Source organism: Epinephelus fuscoguttatus, linkage group LG16, assembly GCF_011397635.1.
Source record: "Epinephelus fuscoguttatus linkage group LG16, E.fuscoguttatus.final_Chr_v1".
NCBI lineage: Eukaryota > Metazoa > Chordata > Actinopteri > Perciformes > Serranidae > Epinephelus > Epinephelus fuscoguttatus.
The window spans coordinates 31,620,907-31,647,239 of record NC_064767.1 but is presented as its reverse complement, the minus strand read 5'-3'; the positions used below and the strand labels follow the sequence as shown (position 1 = coordinate 31,647,239).

The following is a 26,333-nucleotide window of genomic DNA, read 5'->3' as shown; positions in this document are numbered from 1 at the left end:
CACTCTCACTGTCAAACACACACACACACACAGTGGAAAGCACTGCTTGTCTCTGTCCTCAACATGTGTCTTGCGCTGTCACTGGCCATAGCTCGCTGATGAAGTCCCCAACAGGTCCAGATATTCAGTATGCAAAATATCTGGGGAGCATCTGCGATGCATCTGCAAGGCTCCCTGCTCGCACCTTTGAATAATTCACATATAGCAGCACATTGTCAGGGAACTCCAAAAACTGTTGGCGAGCAGAAAATCAGGGCTTAGGCTGTGAAGTGTGAACTTGATGTGAGCAGTCTGCGACCAGCTGACCATGCATATTTATGTTTTTAGGATTTTTCAGCTTTACTGCCCAGTTTGCTGTAAAACATTTGTTAGAAAAATGATCAGAAAATAATCAAATGTAATAAGTCATCTTACTTTAATTGAGTAATTAAAATAGATTCATTGCTTATTACATTTTGAACAGGCTAACTAATAATCTGTAACTATATTTCAAAAGCAACCTTCCCAACACAGGCCATGTCTTACCTGCTACAGAACCACACACTGCGTATTATGTAACCAAAGCTGCAGCCAAAGATGTTACATTACCACCAAAGGGTGGTACTGTATTTCAAGCCTACTCCACTGTAAAGTCACTTCTAACACCACAGCCACGGAAGCTAACTTTCAACTTTACATTAAATATTTCCATAGCCCAGCTTGCCGTCCACATTAGTCAGGTCTCAGTGGTTAAGTCATTCTGGTCTCTGAAGGGTTTCTGTCTGCTTTCATCTTAAAAGAGGCATGAGGGATGGAGGGAGAGAGAGAGAGAGAGAGAGAGAGAGAGAGAGAGAGAGGGAGAGAGAGAGAGCATGGAGATATAGGGGAGAAGACAACTCTCTTTGAAGGAGACTGCTTTATTACTTTTCACCCAAGTCTGGAGCTTACTGTGCCAGACTTGGAGTCAGGGGGTGTCAGCAACAAGAGGTCATTGTGCTGTTAAGAGAATGTCCCTCAGGCATGTCAGTGCTGAGTCTTGCTATTGTGTGATTTAGAAATATAACTTCAAAAATTGTCCTACATTACAGTGTCCATGAGAGAATTTGTGAAAGATAAGTAAGTAGCACTGTTACCTGGGTGATAGATATCATCTCAGTAAAAAAAGTATTTGTGGAAGTGTGGACTGTAAAGATTAAAAATAGGGAAGGGGGCACAAACCATCTGTGATGTGTGCTAGCTGAAGACTCTGAAAAAAGAAAGTGTAGGAGTCACTTGAGCAGCACAAGAATCATCTTAAGTCCATGCTGAGATGCATCCATGGATCTTGGTTTTCGAAGCAAACACTATTCGTGTTTTCTGAATCTTCTATCATCACCTACATCTCTCTAAATTGCATGTTATTGACCTTTGTGTGCTTTTATTGCAGATAAACTCCACCTGGCATCTCCACTCCCTCGGTAGCCATGGCTTTCGCTGTATCTGGAGGGACCGTGTTCACCATCCTTCTCATTAGCAGGTAAGACTGCTTACGGAAATATACAACCACTGGGATCTGCAGCCACAAAGCTATCTTAACAGGCAGGGAGCATGTAATCAACTCATGTCAGTTTTTAATTTGTAACAACACCAGCACTTTGTATGCAGTGAGCTGAAGAGGAGATAGAGAGGTACTCAGTATTATCATTTTCTCGTGAACCATCAACACCAAAATAACAACTCCGCGTGCATCAGACAAGAAGCATTGAAATTCCATTGCCACGTTCACGGTGCTGCTGAGCGGAGACGATGCAGCAGGATCCAGCACCACATGTATCAGTCGTTGCATACAATTGGTGTTATAATCCCTGTAGAGGTCACACAGAGAGAATGATGGGATGTTTTGGTGCACATTTGTCTGTTACCGTGAAGAGATGCCTCTCCCTTTCTTACAGTGAATTTCCAGAGCTCAGAATGCACTTTGCACATTTTAGATAAGGCAAACCCTCTGGGTCTCACTGAATCCTGCTATAAGATATTCTCTGTATAGTGCAGCGCTTCTTTGTACAATTAGCTCTGGGATTAATGCGCTGTAGCAGGTTGCCTGCCACACGAGTATGTTGCCAAATGCATGCTTTTAGTGTACACACCATATGCCAGACTTTGACCACTCCAGCATTAAATTTATTAATTTATTACATGAATCTCTGAGCTTTCAAACATCCCATACAGATTATTTTACATTGATCATTGTCGTGTTTGAGTGAAGTCTCCTCTCCTGCATGGTGGATATTATAACACTGATGCATGTCAGTCAAGGCTGAGAGAGAATATACAATTGTACAAGTCATCTCTGTTATTTAATAATTTGTAAAATAAATAAATAAATAAATGTTGTTTTATTGTGAAAATATCAATTTAAAATGTAATTGTAGCGGCCAATATTTGCATTTTTTTTATTAAAGGTATACTGAGTTTAGGCATATTGGTTAACTGAGAATATACTGTGTACATTGTTAATGAGTTGCTCATTTTGTATTCAACTAAGCTAATGGTTTGCTACAGATTCAGTTCCCACTTCCAAAAACTTGATATTCACAAAGGAACTGAAACCCTGATCGTGAGTCTGACCAGGTACAAAGTATGTATTCAGTCTAATCTGTAGGTTCCTGCTGTATTGCAGTGGGTCTTGGCTCTGTGTCTCAGTTTGACTGAAACCAATTTAAGCAGACTCACTATCAGCACTGAAGACATTGATTGTATACTAACACTGGTAATTCTGGATGGAGTTTTATTATCCTTGGGTCTAGTCAGACCGGGTCAGAGTGTCCTCAGTTCTCTTTTAGTTGGCTTTGCCTTTGAATGAGCACCTGCTTTGGCCTGAGTTCCTGCTTGCAAGTGGAAAACTGAACAAAGTAATTTTCTTTCTGTGTCTCAGTGCAGCGACGTGCAGCCCACCATAAAAAAGGGCTCTTTTGGAAAATTTGAATTTAATCTAGTGACGAGTGACCACTGAGACTTGTGCTTTGCAGCATTTCAGCCTCAAACCTTTGCATATATGGAGGAAAAACTTTGACTTTGACAACTTTTTGTCCGTAAATGACATCCAGGAGGAATTTTAGGAAAATTTGTGCTATTTAAGGAGAAAATCCTGCTCAGTATGCGCTCTAAAATTCTTTTAAATTCCAGAGCTATACATTAATGCAACAATGCAATGAATCAGAATCTTGTTTTGCTTTTAACCTTTTTAATTTAGCGTTTGATAAACAAAAGCTAATCCTGTGTAATTTATGATGGAAATTCAGTGATTACAAATGTTAACAAACAACTGTATGTATGTAATAAAACTGTTGTGACCTCCATGACATTGTGTGTATGAAGACCCTGGAAAGATGATTTACTGTGACCTGTAGCCAATCAGCAAACCCTGCCAGCATGAGCTGCTCAGCTCACAGGCCTTGATAGCTCTGGTGATTTAGTGATTAGAAAACACTGCTTGCCAGTGGAATACAAATGTGCTACAACCATTTTCACTATATGGCCACATTATTGACCTGAACAGCTTTATGATGCGATCCATGACCTTGACGATGTTGAAACTGCCAGGACCCTCACCTAACAGCAAAGGAAAGCTTATAGGGGTCATGAAAGTCTCACATTCATCTAGCAGAACAGGCTCACAGGGACATAAATGACGTGCTTGAACTCTGTGGAAAGATTAATGTCTTGCTTTATGTTGAGGATACTGTACACCACCAATGCAGCTGGATTCCACAACACTTTGGCAAATACATAAGTGTCAAACTGGCCTCGGAAAACTTCCTCCGCTCTTGTTCTTGTGGCGCTCAGTGAAAACCCTGGCAGCGTTGGAGCTTTGTTTTACTCCCCGAGTCAAAAGAACAAAGCAAGAAATTCAAGAGGATCACAGCTGAGCTTGCTATTTAAAATAGAAAAAAAAGCTGCTGCTTAAAAAAAACTGAGTCTTTGTCACCTGAGGCAGTCAGCCATGGATCTGGCTGGCACATCAACATTCAATGGTGCAAACTACATATGCTTAAAGTAATTTTAAAGCATATCCTGTTAAGTTCTTGGATGTCTCGTATGCAGTTAACAATTATAGTGGTGGAAGATTCACCACTTTTAACTCTTAGTAATTTTCCTCAGAAAGAGGTAAACAAAAGCAGGTTGCTCATTTGTTACTGGTGACTGTCGACTGTCAGCTCAAAATGACAACTGTCACGTACAGATAGTGTTAGCAGTAGTTAGCTAGCAAATCAAATTAACACTAGCTCTATGAAAATTAGGTGAAAATTCCATCTCTGGCTGACTTTTTAATGTCTGCAGCTGACTTGTGTTAGAAAAAAGAACCTTGAAAAGCAGCCCTAAATAAGGTTTTGATGGCTACATACATGATATGTTTGATGCCAAAATACTGAAGCTAACTTAAGGTGCAGTGCAAGCTCTGTTTGCCATCAACTGAGCTGCTTTCCCATCAGAAGATGGTGAGGTTAACTGAGGCCCTGTCTACACATATACAAATATATATACATATATGTTCTCCAATGTTTTGGCCTCTTGTCCACATGAAAACAGAGTTTTAGGTCACTAGAACAGAGATTTTCTAAAATGCCTTTTAAGGTGTAGATTTTTCAAAACTTGGGTGGTGTTGCTTTGTGTAAAGACCATGCAAAGGGACTATAACAACAACTACAGACTACTAGTTTGTTTCAGTTTTGGGCAGTCTGCTCAACCTGATCACCCAGTGTTATTTGGTCCACCAGATATGATCAGGCCTGGTTGAACCAGCAGATTGACAGACAATTTCGGGAGTGGGATTGTTGTCAGTAAGGAAGGGAAGGAAAACTTTCACTTCTCCAGAACATCACTTCCATCCAATCATTGTTTTGAAAATGGTAGCATTACCTTGTGCACGTTGCTATCTTCACTATGATAGGAGACTGCAGGAGACAACTAACGCTGGCAAGTGTCTGAAGTTGTTTTTCTGTTGTACTGTGTTTGTGTGTTCATGAACTTGAGGCTTCCAGTCAACAGCTGTTATCAGTTAGAATGAAGTTAAACTGTTGCCATTATGCCTTTAAATGTGAGGATTTATTCACTGTGAGCTAGCAACAAATTAGCTCTCCAGGTCATACATTTTTAGTATTTATAAGTCATACTGGTGATTTGTGGAACAAAATGCAACTAAATAGTTGTGGTATGGAGCCCTACAGGTACAAAGACATGCGCTTTGTCTGCTCACACTATTGTTTAATTCATCAAGTTAAAGGGCTCTAGTTTCGCAGACCGGGCGCGGCGGCGGCGCAGCGCACCTGCGTTTCGCCAACTGGGTGTGGCCAGGCGGATTTTGTAAGTTTGGCACACTGTGCACCCTGGCGAAGCTACTCCTCTATCCCACCTCCGTCCCTCCTACCTGCCCAAGTCGTAAAAAGGGAGGAGAGAAGGCGTGGAGTGGGTTTTACACACATCACACCAATCAAATGAGCCCCTCTCCTCGCCCTTAAATGCGCCGCGCGAAGGCGTAATGAGAGTTTACTCAATTCGCCATGGCAGAAGAGAGCAGCAGCGTCAGACGGCCAAACTTCTCCCAGGAGGAAACTGATGTTTTGGTCCGGGAGGTCCAAGCTCGCAGTGTCCGAATATACAGAACTGTGAGCAGACCTCCACGGGCTGATGATGCAAAGGTAGCCTGGGAGGAGGTCACCACAATTGTAAATCAATGTTGCGTTTCTCTCGTGCGCGCACTCTCTCTCTTTCTCTCTCACAGTCTCACTCTGTTTCTTTTCTTTTGACTTTTCTAAGATGACAGATGCTGAATATATACTCCCTATCTGATGCTGTGGCTGTTTGTGGTTGGCTGAGAGGGATGTGAACTCATTAGTTTGTAGCTGTGTTAATCAAATCAGGTTGGGTTTCCATTACGCGTGCCAAACGGTGCCAATCCCCTTTGATCTGACATCAGATGTGACGGGACAGTCGATATAGAGATACATTTATGTGCTGATAGCAGATAGTTGCATTGAATAGTGTTTTGGGGTATTTATTGCATCGTTAATGTGCCTGACATTCTGGAAACCTGCCTGTGAGGTTTTGGTGACATGTGCGCACTGTCCGCCGGTCAGCCAAACCTCGGGTTGCACTGCTCGAAACTAGCTCTGCGTGGGGTTCGCCACCCTGCGCTGCGCTGGGAAACTAGAGCCCAAACTGTTGCTGTGGTGTCGTTAAACATGAGGATTTATTCAATGTAAGCTGGAAACAAACCAACAGCTCTCAGACCCATATATATAATTATATTTTCAAGTCACATTGGTGCTCCATGGTTGCAACATGGTAGCAGACACTATAGCTCAGGAGAAAGTAGTCTGGATGGGTGGAGAAGTGTGTGTGTGTGTGTGTGTGTGATGTATCATGTTCATGAGTCTTTCTTTTTGTGTGTGTCTGTGAGAGGGAGAGAGCCATAGGAGAAAGTGAGAGAACCGTAACGTCTCATGCAGGTGGCTTAACAAAACTGATGTGACAATTTAAAGTGGGTATTCCCAACATGGTCATTTTATACATCCCACCCCGAGTTGTAGTGTGTATGGAGATATTTTGTAAAATGAAGGTTGAATGGACAGTTTTTTTTTAACAGGGGGAAAATATCCAGGTTTTTTTTTAATATCTGTAGACGGGGCCTGATGCCGTGGAAATTTTAAAAAGGGTGAAGGAAAACTGAAGCTTTCTCTGGTGGATGCTATTTTTCTTTAAACAGTATCAGCTGCAGGACAAAACATACCACATTCTGTTTTGTGTACTTGCATAACTTTTTCTCTTAAGACAGTAATAAGGTCATTCCCAAAAGCAAGTGTTAACTAAAGTAAGAGTGACCCAGAAAATGGGTTTAGCGAGACAGTTTTTAAATGGTCCAAAAATAATCCAAAATATTCTTCATTCATTATCCGTAACCATTTATCCTATCCAAAGTATTAAAAATGTGTTCACTTAAGATTACTTAACTCAAGTAATCTAATGGGACATGTTACAGATTACATTTTTTAGGGCATGTATTGTGTAATTTGTAGTGGGATGCATTTTGATTTAACACTGATGAGGACTAAATGTGTTTAGCAAACATATTTCAGGTAGCTAGTAAAGTATAAACTTTACCAAATTCAGTAAAGAGCTGTTAATGTTAAGCTATCCATAAGAGTGTAAATACCATACACATGGGATGTGCTAGTCATAAACAGGACTTTTTCATGTGTTTCAGCATGAGGACAAATCAAAAGCTTTTCATGCATGCCATGGTTAGTTATGGTTGCTAAACTATAATTAATCAATCACTGTTTGAGGGAGGGGTTTTGCCTTAATAGTATAATCCATAATTAAGTCAAAAAATAATCTAAATAAATGATTCTATATAGCCGTCCTTGGATTTACAATAATCTGTAAAAGTCATTGTTCCAACAGCCACAGGGTAGAAAGGACATATTTATCATTTTGTAGCCAAACATAACTGCATTCCTCTGCAAGGCATTTAGCAGCCCACATTTACAAACCAGGCTTGATTTTTCATTTAATCTCTTTCAATAGAGGCTTAACAATATGAAGTAACACCATAATACTGTATATAGGAAGCGATGGTTTCACGGCACTGGTTACAGAAAGCATGGATAAAATTTTACTGAAGCCTATTACAGGCAGATTAAAGGCTTACAGTATGCTTTTCTTGCCTTTACTGGAGAGACACGACTTATTCCTGTATAGAAATCCATTCCATGTCAGCTTTTTTATTGATTGTCACTGGAAGGATTAGTGTAGCCCTATGCTGAGATAATTACATGACTGAATTGTCTCAAACCACCACAAAAGGGAACATTTCAGTGGCACATGAGGGGGGAGATCATCGGTTTTAGAAACTTTTGTACAATAGACTTTGTTTTTCTATATTAAAGTAAAAATAAAAAGTGTTTTAGAGTACCTTAGGGACTGTTTGTTATGTATGAGGGAAAAGGGAGAAGGGAGACATGTCAAATAACATTTTAAGCACTGGGGTGAGACTTAAATATGTTTATATTTTTATATTGGCTTAGCAAAGTGACCTGCATATTCAAATGGTTGTGTATTGTATTTATTTTTAAAACCCTCTGAACCCCAGCCCCTTGGCAAGTTTGAAAGGTATGTTTTCTTTAAAAATTGCCAAAAATAAAGCAATCATCATAGCCAGAAACATTGGCTCCAATGGCTACATTTGGTGTGAATATATAAAAAACTGAAGTTACACCTCAGCCACCATCCTATCCTCTGATGACAGCCTGTTCTCATTCTAAACTCGTCAAAAACCGCAGCGTGGTCAATGATTTCAGCGTCAGACACCAATGCCAAAGGCCACCTTTTGCAGTGGTATGATACAAATGCCGGCTGGTCGGATGGCACCTGTAGTGGCTGTATGATACCTGGACGGGTAGCGTCACTTAATATCACAGCCAGATAGTACCTGTCGTGGCAGTATGATACACCACTAGACGGTCTCAGTTGGAAACACTTCTGGTAACGACATAATATAAGGAGCTGGAGGGTCTGTGTAGGGTCCAACAAACCCTGAGGGTGCCAACAAGGTGTTTCACTGACATTGTAACTTCATTTTTTACTGTGTGCAGAAACTATACATTTCCTGTGAAAACTGAAGTATATGTCACAATGCATTTCACAGGTGTAAAATGACATCAACAACAAATGCAGGAGGATAGCTACTGTAGATGTGATCATGTCATATGTAGATGTAAACGACACTGACGAAGCTACAGTATTTGACGAGTTGGGATGAGAACCTGTTGCTGATGAATAAAGAACAATATGTGTCTATGAGGAATTGTTCAGGTTTTTGATTCAAAGGATTAGACAATGTCAGACCATGTCTCTTCATGCGGTTTGAAGGTATGTTAAACTGTGAGCTTCCTGGAGATCATATAAAAAAAATTGAGATTGGACTCCAACAAGTGATTTGGCACATTGATTTGGAAGAGTGATCCTCAATTTTACTACTTCTGACAAGTTAATGCTGGAGGCTGCTCTCTGATCTCACTTGTCAAGGGTCACCAAAATATAACGCTGATGTTTCAGAGCTGATGCCATGGTCCATTTAAAACTTGACTGAAAGACAAAATACACATAAGTTCAGATTTTAGCTTTTATACTGAGTGGCTTAAAACTGCAACCACAGTTGTTGCCATCATTGCAGCTGTTGCTATAGAAACGCGAGATAACCTGTGTTACTATATCCATTCGTTTGTAAGTGATTTTACTGAAAGTTTCAGGTTGGTGATGGAGGGTTGTTAGAAATAAGTTTACAGTTATTGACGGCTGAAGAGCTTCCTAGTCAGGTCAAGGAAAAAGTCTTAAATAGAGAATGTTTCAGCTTTTTTACTCAAAGAACCACAGTGCCTTTTCCTCAGAGTTAAATGAGGAGGCAATTGAGATTCTTTTAAATTTAACAAAATCCTCTTTTGTCTCTACTACAGCGGCTGTTAGAAATTCCCTTGCCTCGCCTATTTGAAATCCATCATTTATCACTTTGTGCAGCAGAGAGAACTGAAAACCAGTTTTTCATGTTCATTAAGTTTAATTGTAGGTCCCCTATCTGGAACAATATCTTCCCTCTGTTGGGTTCCTCTGCCATTTCCATTTTCACAGCGGTTTGTCATGGTACTATCGTCACATATATTTCCCTCAGCAAGGCATTCTCTCACTAGAGACCTGATTATTCTATACCGCTAAAATTTCTGAACCTCATTGGCCTCTTTATTTTGATGAGAGAAACTTGTCGTCAACTCCTAACAGAACACTGGGGAACAATAAAAACGCTTACTACCACTATGATTTGTGAAAGAATATGAGCGTTTCTTGACAGGGTTAAACATATTCTTCTGAGCCGAGTCATCTTTAACAAATGATATGATGTTAAATTTGCATGAGGAGTTGGTTTCAGTGCCTGCTGCAGATGACAAGTGACAGATGTTCCCCATTTAGAAGTGGCACATTTTTGGGCACATGATTTGAAGTCTAACGTTTTAACCACAAAAGTCATTTGAATATTGTGAATTTCATTTGCAAAGTTAGAACATGCATGCATTTATTCTGCTAATCCTGTTACTGACAATCCCTCCTGAGCTATGGTGCTCTGTCCATCCCAGTATCTCCAGGATTTATGTTCACATTGGAATATTCAGCACCTCACAATTTACACCCGGTGTCAATATAGGAAATAGTGTGCCCATTATGAAGCAAAATGAAAAGTTAGATAGCTGGGGTGAGTTGGCCAGTGGCATGTTCAACTTTCTTTTTCTCGGAGTTTCAACCTGTTCTATCTGTCACAGCTGCTTTGTCACACCCCTCAGCATGTTTATGTTGATGCCAAAAGCACCCTCAAGCATCTTAATGTGACGAAGGGGGCTTTCAACTAACTCCAATGTAAAGGAGATTGCAGTTCGTGTCCTGTGTGAAACCAAAAGTCCATGTTGTTTAAATGTGACAGAATTTACATATAGTCGTGCACTCATGTCAATCACGTTACGTTTTACGTCACATCACATTACGTAACACACATACTTATTATAACCCAAAACATGATGTTTTTTCTAAACCTAACCAAGTGCTTTTGTTGCCTAAACCAAACCCTAGACGTTTCACAGTGACAATCACGTTAGAATGTGTTTCAGGTGTGAGTCACATAGATTCGTTAAAGGGTGGCCTGTGCATCCCTATAAGATGCCAAGTGTTGGTATTTACAACCTCAGAATGAGAACGGATTGGGAGTTTGCACCCCATCGTAGTCCTGCAGTTTTCTTTTGCTTTTATTTTAACCTACCAGTAACCTACCAAACCTTACTCAGGTGTTTTCATTGCTGGTTGTTAGATTAACTTAACAGTAACTTAACGTTAACTAGCTAATTTGCCACAACCACAACTTCTCTCTAATTGAAACCATACCATTGCTCTGTTCAAATAGTGTAGAAAGATGGACTTGAAGATTAAATAACACAACAGACATTTTAACAGTTTTATGCTTTTACCCTAAAACGTGTCAAATTCACAGAAGTCTTAACCAGGAAAAATGTGTTGTGTATCACTTGTTTAAGTCGGTTGAATGCCACCTGTTCATGAGGAGGTGCATGTTCGTGTGAGTTCATCATTACCATAACACATCCACACCCCTTAAATTGCCAGTAAGGGTGCAAAAAGACATTGTGGGCAAATTATATTGGAGATATGAGACAGGAATATTACAGCCTACACTGTCAGGTGTAACAAAGGATGATACTGAACAATGCACCAAAGCCACCTGCATTACAAGGCAAAATAAGCCAATAAAAATCATTAAATCTGAAAACCCTCTCAATAAATTGACAAGACACAAGGATAATGATATGTTAAACAGAATATAGCTTCCATTCTGTTTTTGTTATATATTTGATTTTAATTGGGTTTCATCTCACATTTAAACTCCAAAATCATTCACATTATGATTGTTAATTGGGGTTGCCCTGTCCCTATGCTTCATTACAACTGAATATGGCAAATTATATCCCTTTTTTTCTGGCGCTGAACAAAATTGATTGCAGAGCCTATTAAATAAATCATAATTAACATGCTTCCATAGAGTATCACAGTTGTACAACTTTGCATTTGTTCATGTTTACTTGCTGGAATTTAATACAGCTTGTACATAATTTACAATATTTTCTTTTTATGTTAGAGAAACATGTTAATTCAGTGACTACCAATAAATTATATATATATTTCAATTAAAATACAAACTGTTAACTTGTAAATATTTGTCAAACATAATCCCAACATCCTGTATACACTGTACACACTTTCATATCCACCTACTTCATGTATGTACGCAAATTGTTACATTAATTGTTCTATATGTATTCCTTTGCACTATTGTTTGCCTGTTTACTGTCCTTGTTTAGCTGTATGTCTCCTCTGTATATGCCCATCCAGAACACCAGAAGAACAGAGTCAAATACCTTGCGCACTCTCTCTCCCTCTCGCAGTCTCACTCTGTTTCTTTTCTTTTGACTTTTCTAAGATGACAGATGCTGAATATATACTCCCTATCTGATGCTGTGGCTGTTTGTGGTTGGCTGAGAGGGATGTGAACTCATTAGTTTGCAGCTGTGTTAATCAAATCAGGTTGGGTTTCCATTACGCGTGCCAAACAAGCCAAACAGTGCCAAACGGTGCCAATCCCCTTTGATCTGACATCAGATGTGACGGGACAGTCGATATAGAGATATATTTATGTGCTGATTGCAGATAGTTGCATTGAATAGTGTTTTTTGGGTATTTATTACATCGTTAATGTGCCTGATATTCTGGAAACCTGCCTGTGAGGTTTTGGTGACGTGTGCGCACTGTCAGCCGGTCAGCCAAACTTCGGCTTACACCGGCTACGCTCCACCTGCACTGACAGTCGACCTGGTTTCAGTTGGTGAGCTTTCAGCGCACCTTCGGCGAAGCCTTTTGGCACGAAACTGTCACTGCGCCAAGCTGGATCTGTCGACACCTCCCCCTGCTGTGCCGCCACACCCATCTCAGTGCACCTCCGTCTGCCAAACTACCAAACTGAGCGCGCCTCGGGTTGCGCTGCTCGAAACTAACTCTGCATGGGGTTCGCCACCCTGCGCCACCCTGCGCTGCGCCGGGAAACCAGAGCCCATTGTGTTTTATATCGACGTGTACATATCTTTTCTTAATTTTTAGTTTATTTTGCCTTGTTACCTCCAATATCACTTCACCTGTGAACTCCTCTCTTGAAACACTGTTCACAAATGACCAGATTTTCCTGACTGGCTCAGTCCCGTGGTTTGATTTCTTTATCTGTGACATATACACTGGAGCGGTCAGCACTGCATCTCCTGCACCCCTTTTTGACAGCCATTGGCTGGCTTGGTTTGGTTTGGGCCATCAGCCAAATGCGGCAGGGATTAGCATTTCCATTACAACACGGCTACCCACTTCAAGGTGTATCTTTAAGTTATGCTGGCTTGTCTTGACTGATGATGTTTAAAAGCAGAGTGCTGATCCAAAATTCCCTGTTACTTTTGCTGCATGTGTTTTTCCATCACGCAGCAGGGCAGGTAAAAGAAGTTCACCTGTTGGAGGTGACCTGTTTTCAGAGGTGCAGTAAGAGCCTGATGTCTGCAGCTCTACATCAACTCTCTCTTTTACTCTTCCTCCCTGCAGTAGCATTAGACATGCCTTTATTAAAGAAGAGCTGCTAACAAAGTTCGGCTAATTCAGTGATAAACACATTTCATTTGTCGTAGATTTTTTACAGCAAAAGTCCCTCGTTATTTTGCATGTGAAAACTTTTATTGTGAAGCACCAAAATAAGGAAATGTAGAGTTTTTGAGCAGCAACATCACACAACTTCTAATACAGCTGATTGCAAACATAAAACATTAAAATAAAGCAGGTATCTAATATCAGGACGCAGGAGAGAAACTAAACTCCAGACCAGCGAGTTAGAAGTTACAAGCTACAAAAGTAGCTGTCACCTGCAGACAGAGGTGAGTACAGTCTTGCAACACACACGGCTTGTCTAAGGGGGAGAAGTGGGGTTGTCAACAGTAAGCTGTGGTCCTCTACCTGCTTAAAGGGCAGGCGGCCCAGCTTTTGGACCTACTTTGAAGAGGGTCCATCTCTGGCAGCTTGGTGTGGCACGATGCCTCTAAATTGAAAAATGTAAATTGGCATGGCATGGCTTGACTCAGAGTGGACAAAATTTACAGTGAAAAAGGCCCATTAGACAACATTAAATCAAAAAACTAAGGTGTCACTTACAGCCTGCAAGCTACCATGCCAGTGTGTGGATGTGATTTATTTTTTTTTATGAATTTATGAAGTCAGTATCCAATGAGAAAATTTAAATAGCTAAGCCCATACAGTATATACAGTATCTCTGCAACTCCCCCAAAGCTCCATTTCATATTACAAGACTACAAAGCTGGAGCTAGGGATAAGGCTCTTATTACCATGATAACACTTTGTAGTGTCATTTTAATTAATACTAACTGAGATCTTATTTTGGTCTTCCTTTGAGCTCCTAAAATCTCAGAGCTCATGTAAAAAAAAAAAAAAGAAGATTTAATAAAGAAAGCACATGCTCGCCTTAACAAGAATGTGACTGTAGCTGTTGACTTATCCCATTGGACAGGGACTCGGAACTCAAGATCACAGAGGTTTACTTTGTATCTCCCTCACCAACGGGACCCTCTTTCTCAAGGTTAGAAGCCACTTGCAAACAGATTGTCATGCGACTGGATGTCTCATACACCAGAGCTTTACAGGCTTCACTTCCTGATGATCCCAGGATAAAGTTCAAGAGTAACAGTGTAATTGAATCATTGTCTGAGGGCACGGAAAGTGCAAGCTGAGAAACTTCAAAGATTTTCACAGATTGGATTTTTACAGTCTGCCTGTTAATGTAATTAATTAATTATGATGTATAATGTAATTATGTAACCCCCATGATGGATGGTGTTGAATACCAGTGATTTCAAGGTACATGAAAAAAAATCAAAAATCAATTACTCATTGCATAACATTACTCTTTACATTACTTTCAGCTCTGTCAAAACATCTGCAGTATTTACCTGTTATAGAATTAAAAAACATGACATTAAAACAAGCAGTCAGCCTATGGTTTAAGAGAATTTAACACCCCAGTTGCCAGAAAAAAGGTTGGCTATATGTGTCTGCAAAATATGGATATGTTTTATTTACACATTATTATGTAGTGGATTCGTTGAAACTTTACATTTCAACAATGCTGTGGTTAACATGTGGTTAGGTTTAGGCACAAAAACTACTTGTTTATGGTTAGGTAAAGATCGTGTTTTGGCTTAAAATACAGTGCTTGGGGACACAAAGCCAGCAATAAAGGCAGCAATATCTTGGTAAAAAACAATCACTTCTTGTGGCATGATTTCCACCACCAGGTGCCACAAAACACTTGTGTTTCAAGCCTAAAAAGCTGATTGAAATACACAGACATGCTGCAACACAACACCCATATAAAGCATTTAAGACAGTGCAACTCTGGCAGCGGGCATGAGACGAGTGCAACCACAGCAGGTTCACAGGATAGTGCCTGCTTGTTGCTCTGCCTGTCAGAGAGCATGAGCCTCGCTACCTGCCCACTCACCTCTCATTGAAAATGAATGACGAGGTGTGTCAATCACTCCCCGTCTGACAAGACCTTAACACATAGCTACTGGAGGTCCGTCCAACACAGAGAGACCAAACTGATATCAATCATCCATCAACAGCATAGCTTCCGGTAAGACAGCAAACAATATGACATCCAAAATGACCATCCCAATAACACAGCCTTGTTATTACAAAAAAAAAAAAAAAATCACATTTCTGTGAGACATCACTGAGTAAGATTTCAGAAGATTCTATCAACAAAGGCTGGAGCTTATATACAATAAAAGGAAAAATGGAAGACAAAGTTCAGATGCCTTTGATAACTTTATTTAATCCTTCAGAATTTCTAGCTTCTGCTGTAGCTTAACAAGAAAACATGCTGTTGTCTCCACAATATCCCTCTCGTTGCTTTCAGTCCTTCATATCTCACTGTGCAGTACCTCTCGGGAGCTGTATGAACTTTTTACCTGATGGCGTCATGAATTTGAGTCTTCCATCTAGTTTTTAGTTTCTGCAGGCGTATTCTGACTAAACTCTGAAGGTGGCTGATTTAACTTATTAGCTTATCTGCTCAACGTTGTGATTTTGTAGTGAAAAGCTCCATGAAGAGGATCACAGTTTTTCAGATGGTATAGTGGGAATAACCTCCAGGTGTGCTGGTAAAGGTTTTGATGAATGCAATTGCCCTTTAACAGGAAAACCAAGAAAAGTCACATCTAATAAAAGTGATATTAATGATCCACACCTTCCAGCTCATTTACCAAAATAAAATGTAGCAGGTGCATTCAGGGAGAATTACTCTTGCGACCTGTTGTCACAGAGCACATGCTTCAGCTTTTCAAGCCAAAGTCCTCAATTCAAGGTTTCTTTTGCAGAATATAAATGCTTCACAGATAGCTGAGTGTGTGTGCTTTGTGCAGCATGGAGACTTAATGCAGCATGTAACTGTGATGATAGTTCTTCCTCCATAATGAATCCATCCAAACTTTGAAAAAAAGCTATATTAAACAAAATTATGCATTACAAATCCCTGCCTTAAAAATTAATCTGCACAATGATACAGTAGTAGGTTGGTGGCTTTTGGAGAATATAATTAGACTCTTATTAAACTTGCCCTGCAGATATACTCATTCTCCATACCTACCTTAATGTTTCAGCTCGGCAAAAACTCTATTAAGCGTTGCTTGACTAACCCTGGAATACCCTGGGGATCTGATTTAATGTGCTGTCTTATGGATGTGACGAAACTGCTGCCAACTCTTCTCAACTGTTATGGTCTTTGACAGCAGCTCCACTCACTTTTGACAGCCTTTAATTAGAGAGTTGGGGGTGGTGGAGGAGGTGTTTCAACCTGGACAACTGTGAACTTCAGTGTGTGGTTGATCTTCAAATGTCTCTGGCTTGACAATAGTGATTTCAGCCCTTTAACACACACCCTTATGAGTTTGGAAATACACCTTTGTTATTCCACAATTCAGTCCTGAATAAAGTGCTGGTGTGTTGTGCATCCAGATTTTGGTGCAGCAGCTCTTATTAGCTGTCTATTTTTATTATTTATCTGTATCCAAACACATTTCCCGATCCTGACATTAAACATTCAAAGATTTGTTTTTTTTCCGAGGTTGGATAAAAATGTCACACGAAACTTCATTGTTGTCAGTAACATGGTTGTTTACTATACGATAGCCCTGAATTCAGCATAAATTTGCATGTTATGTGTGAACAGGTTTGGTAGAGGCATCCATTAACATGCTTGTTACTCTGTTTCATCTGGCACTGAAAAGAAAACAGTTGATTATCCTGCTGATGGGATTTTTCTGGATGGTTAAATATTTCTTCATAACTAATGACATTTTCCTCAGTAATGGCTTAACTCTGCATGTAATGGGCAGGGAGAAAATGCTAAGAGTACTTATAGATTACCCAGAGAGGCATAAAATGTATCTTATATGATTTCCCTTAATGAAAATCCAACTCTTGGTAGGATGACGTCTACAGTTTCTGTCCATTGAACATTAAGTTTCTGTGTAATATCTCAGTCCATTTCATTCGATTAGATTTATGTTCTTTAAGCAAATATTTTAAGCAAATTTCAATTCTGTCCATAGTTCAGCTTAAGTTAGTAAGACTTCAAAACACATACGTGACAAATCTTACTACCTTCTACTACCACCCCAGCTTGCCTCCTTACAGACCACTTGGGACAGCATTCTAGTTTACTCCCATTGGCACACTGGTATTGTGATCACTGCCTTCCAAAATACATGGGTTTTGCATGAATTACTGGCTCATGATTATGTGGGATATATGCAAATGTGGGTGCATTACCTCTCTTAGGAAAACATACAAACAGTTTATGGGAACCGTCTGAATTTTGAATGCAGTGTCCTGGGGGAAAGTCCTGTAACAGAAAGTTGTGTTTGTACCGGTCTCCATATGCGGACTACCTCCTTCTTCACCCCTGTGCATTACTCACATGATCGCAGCCTTTCCAGTGAGCCTTGGCTCATGATTACATGGGATATATTTGAACTGTGGTGTATTATTTTTATAGGAATATGTACAAACAGTGCATGGTAATAGCCTGTGTATATTGTGCTTTAATAATTAGTACTCTGCGCCCTGCGCTTTTTCTGAAACCAGAACACACTAAACTAAATTGAACTGCCAGGGTTTAGACGGATGCCATGATCACAAAACACAATAACAGTCCCTTAATGACCTGACAGATGTGGGGTGTTGGGAACACAACTGAACAACAGCTTCATCAGTTGCTTGCCTTATCCTGCATAGTGTGTCTTAATAAAAGAAAAGCAGCGCAGCATTAGGGACACTTTATGATCTCCTGACTAACAGACAGCTAAAGGAAATATCATTAGTTTTGTAGGGAGGTTTGGTCATAAACCAGAGAATTTAAAATTTGACCCGATGGAAGCCGTAAAAGCTAAAAGGTAGAGGTGAGACAGATGAGACATTTCACCTTTTATTTACGTTTCACACAAAACAACTAATTGCTGGTCGTGCCACAGGAACTGTCAGGAGGTCACCAAAGTCTTTAGGGTGCATTAAGTACATTTCTGAAGTTTGAAAAAAACTTGAAATGTCATAAAAATGTTTAGAGGCTTGGCAGGGGTGAAAAAGTTGATGTACTGATTTAAACAAATGTGACAGAAGGCATTGGAAAGAGACTTGGTGAATATATCATGACAAAAATGGAGCATGTGCCTGAAATGTCAGTCAAGCTTCCACTGAAGAGACAAAAACATCAGATCTGTTTGACTGTAACCTTCATCAAATGAATACATCATGTTTTCTACATTGTTTTCCAGCATTTGAGATTTGACTTATGCCCTTTTAGCTACGTCTTCCCGTTGGGTTCTCTTCTTCTGCAATGGTCTAATGAAGATTTAACTGGAGATTTAGCAGCACAAGCTGTTTATCTCAATAATCCACTCCTAATATTTCCCCAACAGTGGATTGAAACGCACACTAAACTGACAGACGGGAACTGCCCATTGGTTCGACAGCCCATTGGTTAGATATCCCATTGTTCCAACCATATTAAACTCATTGTTCCTAAGTCCGTTCTGAAATCATCATGATGCCCTGTGGTTAAGGTCTGGTTAGGTTTAGGCACAAAAACCACTTGGTTAGGGTCAGGAAAAGATCATGGTGTGGGTTAAAATGAAAAATAAAGTGACAAACACATAAGCCGTGAGTCTGCTTCGCCTCAAGCCGGTCACAGCGCACCATACGCCCGCCGCGAGCCGTTCAGCACCGCGGACAGTTGGACTAATGGGATGTCGAACCACTGGGCTGTCGAACCAATGACATGGACCCCTGACAGACAGACCTTACCATCCTCAGAGCTGATAGCCTGGCAATAAGGAAACATTCTTCGCATTAGTAGTGTTGTCCTTTGGATGCACTCACACCCATGCAGGCATGTATTTTCAGACTTCCTTCATTTTTGCACCAAAGAAGAATGTGAAACTTGGATAAATTGCTTGGCTTCTCATGAATCCTTTTTTCAAGTCTTGTCAAACACAGCCGTCCTGTGAGTGTGGCACTGTCTCTAATTAAAACAGACATAATTCAGTCTTCCAAACCGGTCAGTAAAAAATGCGCTTAGTCAGTTCATCAACATGATGCTATACCTATAAATTGTATGGCTCATGGCTCGTTGAAGTCTGAGTTACCTCACGTCAGTTAAACCATCTTCCTAAGAGCCATTCAAATTTGCATCAGTGTTTTGCAGGCAGAGGAAATTGCATTATCTTGCAGAACTGGCCTTCATTTTCTTTAGCACTGATGGAACGTAGTAAGGGACCCGCTTGCCTGCATGACAACCCACAACCCACTCAGGAGACCGTGCACACATTCAATCAATTACTCATGGCTGATTCTCAGGCCACTATCTCGCTGTAACTGCATAAAGAGACGTGAGCAAGAGTTTGAATCTATAAACATCAGACTGAAAGCAGACCAGCAGTGTTGGCCACCGCCTGCTAGATTTGTCTCACAGCAGGCTCACAAAAGCTGTGTTCAGTCACTCTGAAAAACATTTTGTTGAATTGCACTTGTCAAATCGTGCACCGCTTGTTGTTTAGACAGCCATATGTGTGTTTTATCCTTTTATGTGTTTGTTTTGTTATTTTCTCTTTGTTGAGATGCAGTTTTTCAGTACAATGACACCTTCTTACTGTTGTTCGCACGAATAATACACTTACACACACATGAACTTTCACATCTTTGCAGCCCCTCGGGTGACAAACTACCTGTGGAGAGCCATGTTCATTAAAAACAGCAGCTGATGTACATGAATAACACAATTAACACACGGACATGCTGTTAAGCTTACACAAGTAATCCAGTCAATTTACTGTATGATTCAGGATACTGGTTCATTTCTGATTGTGCTGTAATTGATTAAACACTGTGTAGATATAGGAGGGCATGACATGTTGATAGTGCAAAGTGAGCAATACTTCAGCTTAATTGGCTGGGGGTGATGGAGCAGAGCACTTCATTGACAAATCTCACTCTGGCCCTTCAATAATCAGCAGAGCAGAGTTTCCAGGCCTGCATGAAATGTTAATGAAAACGAGGTCAGAATAATATAATGAAATGAGCAAAGCGCCATCTATATCTGTAATGATTAAGAAATGGTAGTTTAACATTAAAGTAGAGCTATCAGGATTTTTAAGCACATGCAGCCTTGTAATCCGGGATGAATGTAAGACAGGAATGATAAAAATTTTCCTTCCTCTGGTTAACTACAACCAGTTTGCCAAGATTATTCTACAGCAGGCGTCTTCTTATTTTTCTCCAAGTTTTGAGGCTATGAGACTAAAGTAGCCAAACCCGTACAAAAGTGCGCCATCTGAGACTCGTTTTTTTACGTAACAACTCACATGTTTTTTCGTGAGATTCAGTCTTATGAAGACAGTAAATGTTCAGTATTTGTCAGGAGGGAGTTCTTCAATTCTCTTATGTGGAGGGGCTTAGGGGAGCTGCCTGGGATAGCATGAAAGGGAGAAACAGCTGCTTTTATCCACAAAAGCCTGCGACATGAACTCAGGAGGACTTTCTTCGTGCTGCCTGCTTGCCTGCCTCTGCATCTCCGAGCCTGGAGTGGCTGAGGGGTCTGAGGGAGCCTCGAAAGTCCCTGATGAGCGAGAGAATAATCTCTGTATATGAGAGCAGCAGCGACTTTCCTCAAATCCCATTTCACAGCGGCAAAAAATGAATATTCTCAGCAAAAGAAGAAAAGAAGACATTTAATGCAACTTGACAGGCGAAGCATCCAGTGTGGAGCGAATGTTTCTAGCACACCTTGAGGATTGAGCTAATGCCGTATGTTTTACCTGTTCTCTCCAGCAGCCTGTCACCAGACAATGGATGCCTCCTCTGACTTACGTAGCTACTGTACCAAGGAAGTCACGAGGGTACCTTTCATGCTGGGAAGCAGTGTCATTTCAGCCCTGTATGGAGGGAAAATGAACCAATTTCTATGGCTTACCATTTGATCTGGGGCTGTGAATGAAGGCGCAAATGTCATTAGTTGTCACTTGAATATGAATGGGCTTGATTCTCCGACCTTGAAGGTCAACTGAGGACCTGCCTCATTTCATACGCTGTGTTGAATAGCTAATCATCATACATCCATGACCTTATTTAAATCATGATGACATAACCAACATAATTGGAACCCTCAAATTGTACCATTTAGCAAGTGTGATTAAGTGCTTTGTCTTACTAATTTGATTGATTGTAAAAGGGAGAATGGTAATTTATCCTACAGCAGAATCTATACAACTGATTGACTGCAACAAAGCAGGAAACTCAACTCAGGAAAAAGTATCAGGGGACCTGTGCGTGTGCCACTTTGAGGGAATGTGTAACAGAAAAGTGATGGAGCTGCACTCTCGTCTGATTAAATCCCACTCTTTTCAGCTGATTTGTACATGCCCCTGAATGGGAAATGGTTCAATCATAATACTCCCTGTGCACATACAGAACACACATGTTGTGCGCCTTTGTAAAGCTCGAGCGTCATGTCATGCCAATGGCTGCAGGGATATCTACAGCAGAGAGGAGGCTAGCTGTGGGAGTTTGGGGAATAAGAAATGACATGAATGAAAGAGAGAGGAGTGAGAAGCGGGTTGGAGATGAACGTGCTGCCGAGTGGGAGAAGGAATGGAAAAGGGGGGTCCACAGAGAGCGTTACTCAGCTCTCTGCAGGGGTTATGTTCAACTGAATTAATCTGTTGTGAAATGTGCAAGTGCTGCCTAGACTGATGCCTTGAGAGATTGGTAAGAAGAATAAGATTGGGGTATCTAGGGAGGCTATGTCATGAAACAGGATCTGAAAAGGCAAATTTCCCCACAGGGTTTAAGTTCTCCAGTCCAAGCCACCCTGTCACCCCAGTATTACTCTGTCTGAACCTATTTCTCCACCCACGCATCCCACATCAAAACACAAGACACATCGGCATAGCCTATAGGCCATCAAATGTATTCTGTGGTGGTGGAGACCGCTCATGGCTCTACCACATCAGCTGGCACAGGTCTTCCTTTATGTAGAGGCTTCCCCTATACTTCCTTCAACTATGGGCTGCCCCATGTTACTGCCACAATACTTCCTCATGTTGTAAAGATTATTTTAATAAGTGCTTTAGATTGGGTGCCTTGGAGAAGGCAAAATGAATGCAGCACCCTTTATTTTAAAGCAAGTGGTTTGGTTGGCTATGTGTCCATATTAAGACAACAACAGATACTGTATAGGCAATTGCTAGCAGGCTAGGTAGCATAAAATGAAGTAAGTGAAATGTTCACACTGGTTTGATATTAACAGCCAGATCGGACTGGACCGGTGTGCCGAATCTTACAGACTTGACTCAGTAGTTTTGTTTTTTTTTTTGAAGGTTTTCTTATATTCAGACAGAACAGGATGTAAGGAGATGTGTTTCACCTGCTTGAGACTCAAGTCTTCCTCAAAAGCGTCATCCGACATGCTGCTGATGTGTCATATATTAGCTGGTAGGCCTGACAGACCAGTCAGAGTCTGTCAGGCCTACCCCGCCTCACCGCGTCAACATACAATTCACACACAAAGAGGAAATAAACCGGACCATATCATTTCTGGACATGAACATTCACCACAGGGAAGACAGCAGCATCAAGATCACAGTTTACAGGAAACCCACTCTCACGGACCAGTACCTCCTCTGGACATCAGAACACCCCACAGTGCACAAACTCTCAGTTATCAGAACACTGTATGAACAGGCCAGCATCATAACCGAAGATAAAGACAGACAGGAGGAGGAAAAACACATACAGCATGCACTCACACTCTGCCAATATCCCAGATGGGCCATAAACAAAGGAAAACAACAAGTCAAAAACAAAGAAAAGAAGCAAAAAGAAAGGAAAACAAAACACACAAAGAAAACAGACGACAAAAACAAAAACACAATAACCATACCATATATCAGGGGGATAACAGAACCAATACAATGGATCATGAAAAAACATCACATCAATACAGCCGTGAAACCACACACAAAACTCCGTCAGCTACTAGTACACCCAAAGGACAAAATAGAACCGGACAAGAAATGCAACATCATATATGAAATACCATGCAAATCATGCACAAAACATACATCGGGGAAAGAGACAGCGGGGCGATTCACAAGGACACAAAAAGACAAAGCAGAACAGGAAAACCTCAAATCAGCCATCACTGATCACTGCAGAAGAAATAACCACATCATGGACTGGGACAGGAGCAAAATAATCGCATCAGAGACCAATAAATTCAAACGGTGGATAAAAGAGGCCATTGAGATCAGGAAGTGGGCAAGTGGCACCATCAACCGGGACCAGGGGGCGTACACCCTCTCACATACCTGGGATTCCCTACTCCAGAAAACAAACAACGACACGGGAGGCAGGGTAGGCCTGACAGACTCTGATTGGTCTGTCAGGCCTACCAGCTAATATATGACACGTCAGCAGCACGTCGGATGACGCTTCTGAGTAAGACTGGAGTCTCAGTCGAAACTGTCAAGCAGCTAAAACACATCTCCTTACATCCTGTTCTGTCTGAATATAAGAAAACCTTCAAATATTCTAAATAAGAAGACAGTATGAACCTTATCAATCTGACTCAGTAGTTGCTCTCGAGTGGAACATGACACCACAAATAGCATTTGACCATTTTCATGTTGCATTGAGTAACATATGAGCTCTCTGTCCACATTGAACGCATAAAATTAGGCCTATCAGCTGTGCACTTCAGATCAGATTATAGACATAACCAATTAAACAATTGGTAATAATAATAAAGTAGCATACTTGCTATCTTCCTATGTTTGTAACATTACTTTTTGAAACAGAAAACACATGTTTTATACAGTGATATTTACTGGAAATGACATATAATATAGCCAACAGCAAGTAGCCTAGCTTGTTATTAGCGATGGTCATTTACCTTTCAGCTTGCTGGCAAACTACCTCAAGCCAGCCGCCATCCATGTTGTTTTTGTCGTGAAATATGCCGGGATTGTTTCGATCATTTCTCTTTTCAATCTCAAGAAACAGCCATTTTTTTTATCAATTGCGGCCTTTCAAAGCAAGGAAGCCTATAAATAGGAACAGGGGGTGTGACAAAAGTTCAGCTCTAAACATCATGCCTCATCACCTGCAGCCAGTCAGGACACCTCTTTCATCGACCTGAAATCCAAAATGTTGCCTTATTGCTGCAGTTTTAATTTTCTTGACAGACTAACTCTGCCCTGCCTTGTCTCGTCACCCCAAAAAACACATGAAAGCCCGAATGAACAAACACAGCGAGCGCAGCTTTGCACCTCCCACAACTCAAGATCTCAACTGAAATTTCAGTCCCCTTCATGTTGCCGTGTTCGGCTCACAGCCTGTCAGACAGTGTGGTCTACTTTAGTCCATTCATAAACACAATATTCATCATGCTATCATATTGCTTATTACTAATGCAATACAAATTGGATTTAGCACTGTGACGCTGTTGACACAGGTTGTAGGTTACTTTTTAAAGTGCCAGAACATGTATTTCCCAAATCTTGAACTATTCAGCGGTTTGTACACAGTAATTAAACAACTTTAATCTTGTTCACCTACTGGTGACCAGTAAATCAACCCAATGCTATTGTGAATATCCTTGGACCATACACAAACAATGTTAAATCATGAAGTAGCTTATAGTTTGAGTAGTTAATTGACCAGGGACTTTTTACTTTTACTTGAGTAGGTTTGTCATATGGTAATTTTTACTTTTACTTTACTTTTTTTTAAGTAATTGTATTTTTTTTTACTAAAGGTTTATTGAATTTCAAATTTTTCAACAACAATCCACCTCAAAAGGCAAAAAAACCCAAAACAAAACAAAAAAAACAAGCTCCCCAAACAACACCAGACAGAAGACAGAAAAAAATGATAAATGAATAAAATAAGGACTGACTTATACTAATAGATAAAATAGGAGCAAAAACCATAATGATAAAAACAATAAACTGAGGTAAATCAAAATAACAGTATTAACATGACAAGTAAATGTGTCAGATGCCAACCATACCACAGTCCATAAAAGATAAGTGTCAAAAAGTGCCCATGTAATAGTGTTTTGATAATGTATTTCTAGTTCCATGACAGATCAAGCCCACAGATATCAGCTGCATTCATTACATCCCTGTTGAGCTTGAAGTTATGTATTAATCTGCTAGACAAATTATCTCTGTATATTTACAAATACACATAACATTTTGTAACAAACAAATCAATATATGAACACCAGCCTGGTACTTAGCAAGATCACTCCCCCTATGCCCAAATAAGAGTGTTCACTGCCCCCCCCCCCCCCCCCCCCCTTGTAGTGAGTGGAACAGCAGAAACATTCCCCATTTATTATATTATTCTACCTCATTTATTAGGCTATAGGATGAGTAATTGTATTTTTAATTGAGTAAAGATTTACCAACCAGTTCACTGTTTTAGAAAATATTACTTTATTTCCTAAACTGAAGTGAGAGTATCAGTATCAGTCCCATGTCAGTGGATATGAGCTGGAGCCAGGAAGCTTAGCATGAAGAGACACGGGGGGAACAGCTAACCTGACTCTCTTCAACACTTCAATGCTCACTAATATGTATCTCAATCGATGAACCTTTACTTAAAAAAGACATGAAATGAGGATCAGTGGTTGTAGAGTGATGTATATACTTGAACTATCTCTTCTTATATTGGTTCAAACAAGCTGCAACATGTAATTTGGTCAGCATTAGAGTTACTGTTGGGTGTATTACTCCCATGCTTGCAGTCTTAATGCTAAGCTACAGCAGGCTAATCACATGGCTGTAGCTCCATACTCACACAGACACGAGACTGATATCCATCCATGTATCTATAAGTATTTCCCAAAATCTTGAACTATTCAAGTTACACAGTAATCAATTAAGCATTGTTCTGGAGCTACTGGTGACCAGTTCAATAATTGGCAGTTTCTGATTTCTTCCTTTTTCTTTCATTGGTGATTACGGAGTATTTATAAGTGTTACTGGTGTTTTTATGCTAATTTCTCACTGTAGATACAGTTTAGCAGGCAGTCATATGATGGT

The 26,333-nt window shown here is 40.4% G+C and overlaps 1 protein-coding gene across 4 annotated transcripts in view; it reads left to right on the top strand.

The window, feature by feature from the left end:
- Positions 1-26,333, top strand: part of LOC125903571 (gamma-aminobutyric acid receptor subunit pi) — a 71,592-nt gene that overhangs the window by 18,675 nt on the left and 26,584 nt on the right. For all 4 annotated transcript variants that reach the window (XM_049600566.1, XM_049600565.1, XM_049600563.1 and 1 more), the window contains one exon: positions 1,406-1,495. In XM_049600566.1, the coding sequence (XP_049456523.1) occupies positions 1,443-1,495 (53 nt within the window). In that variant the 5' untranslated portion in view covers positions 1,406-1,442. The remainder of the gene's footprint in view (positions 1-1,405; positions 1,496-26,333) is intronic.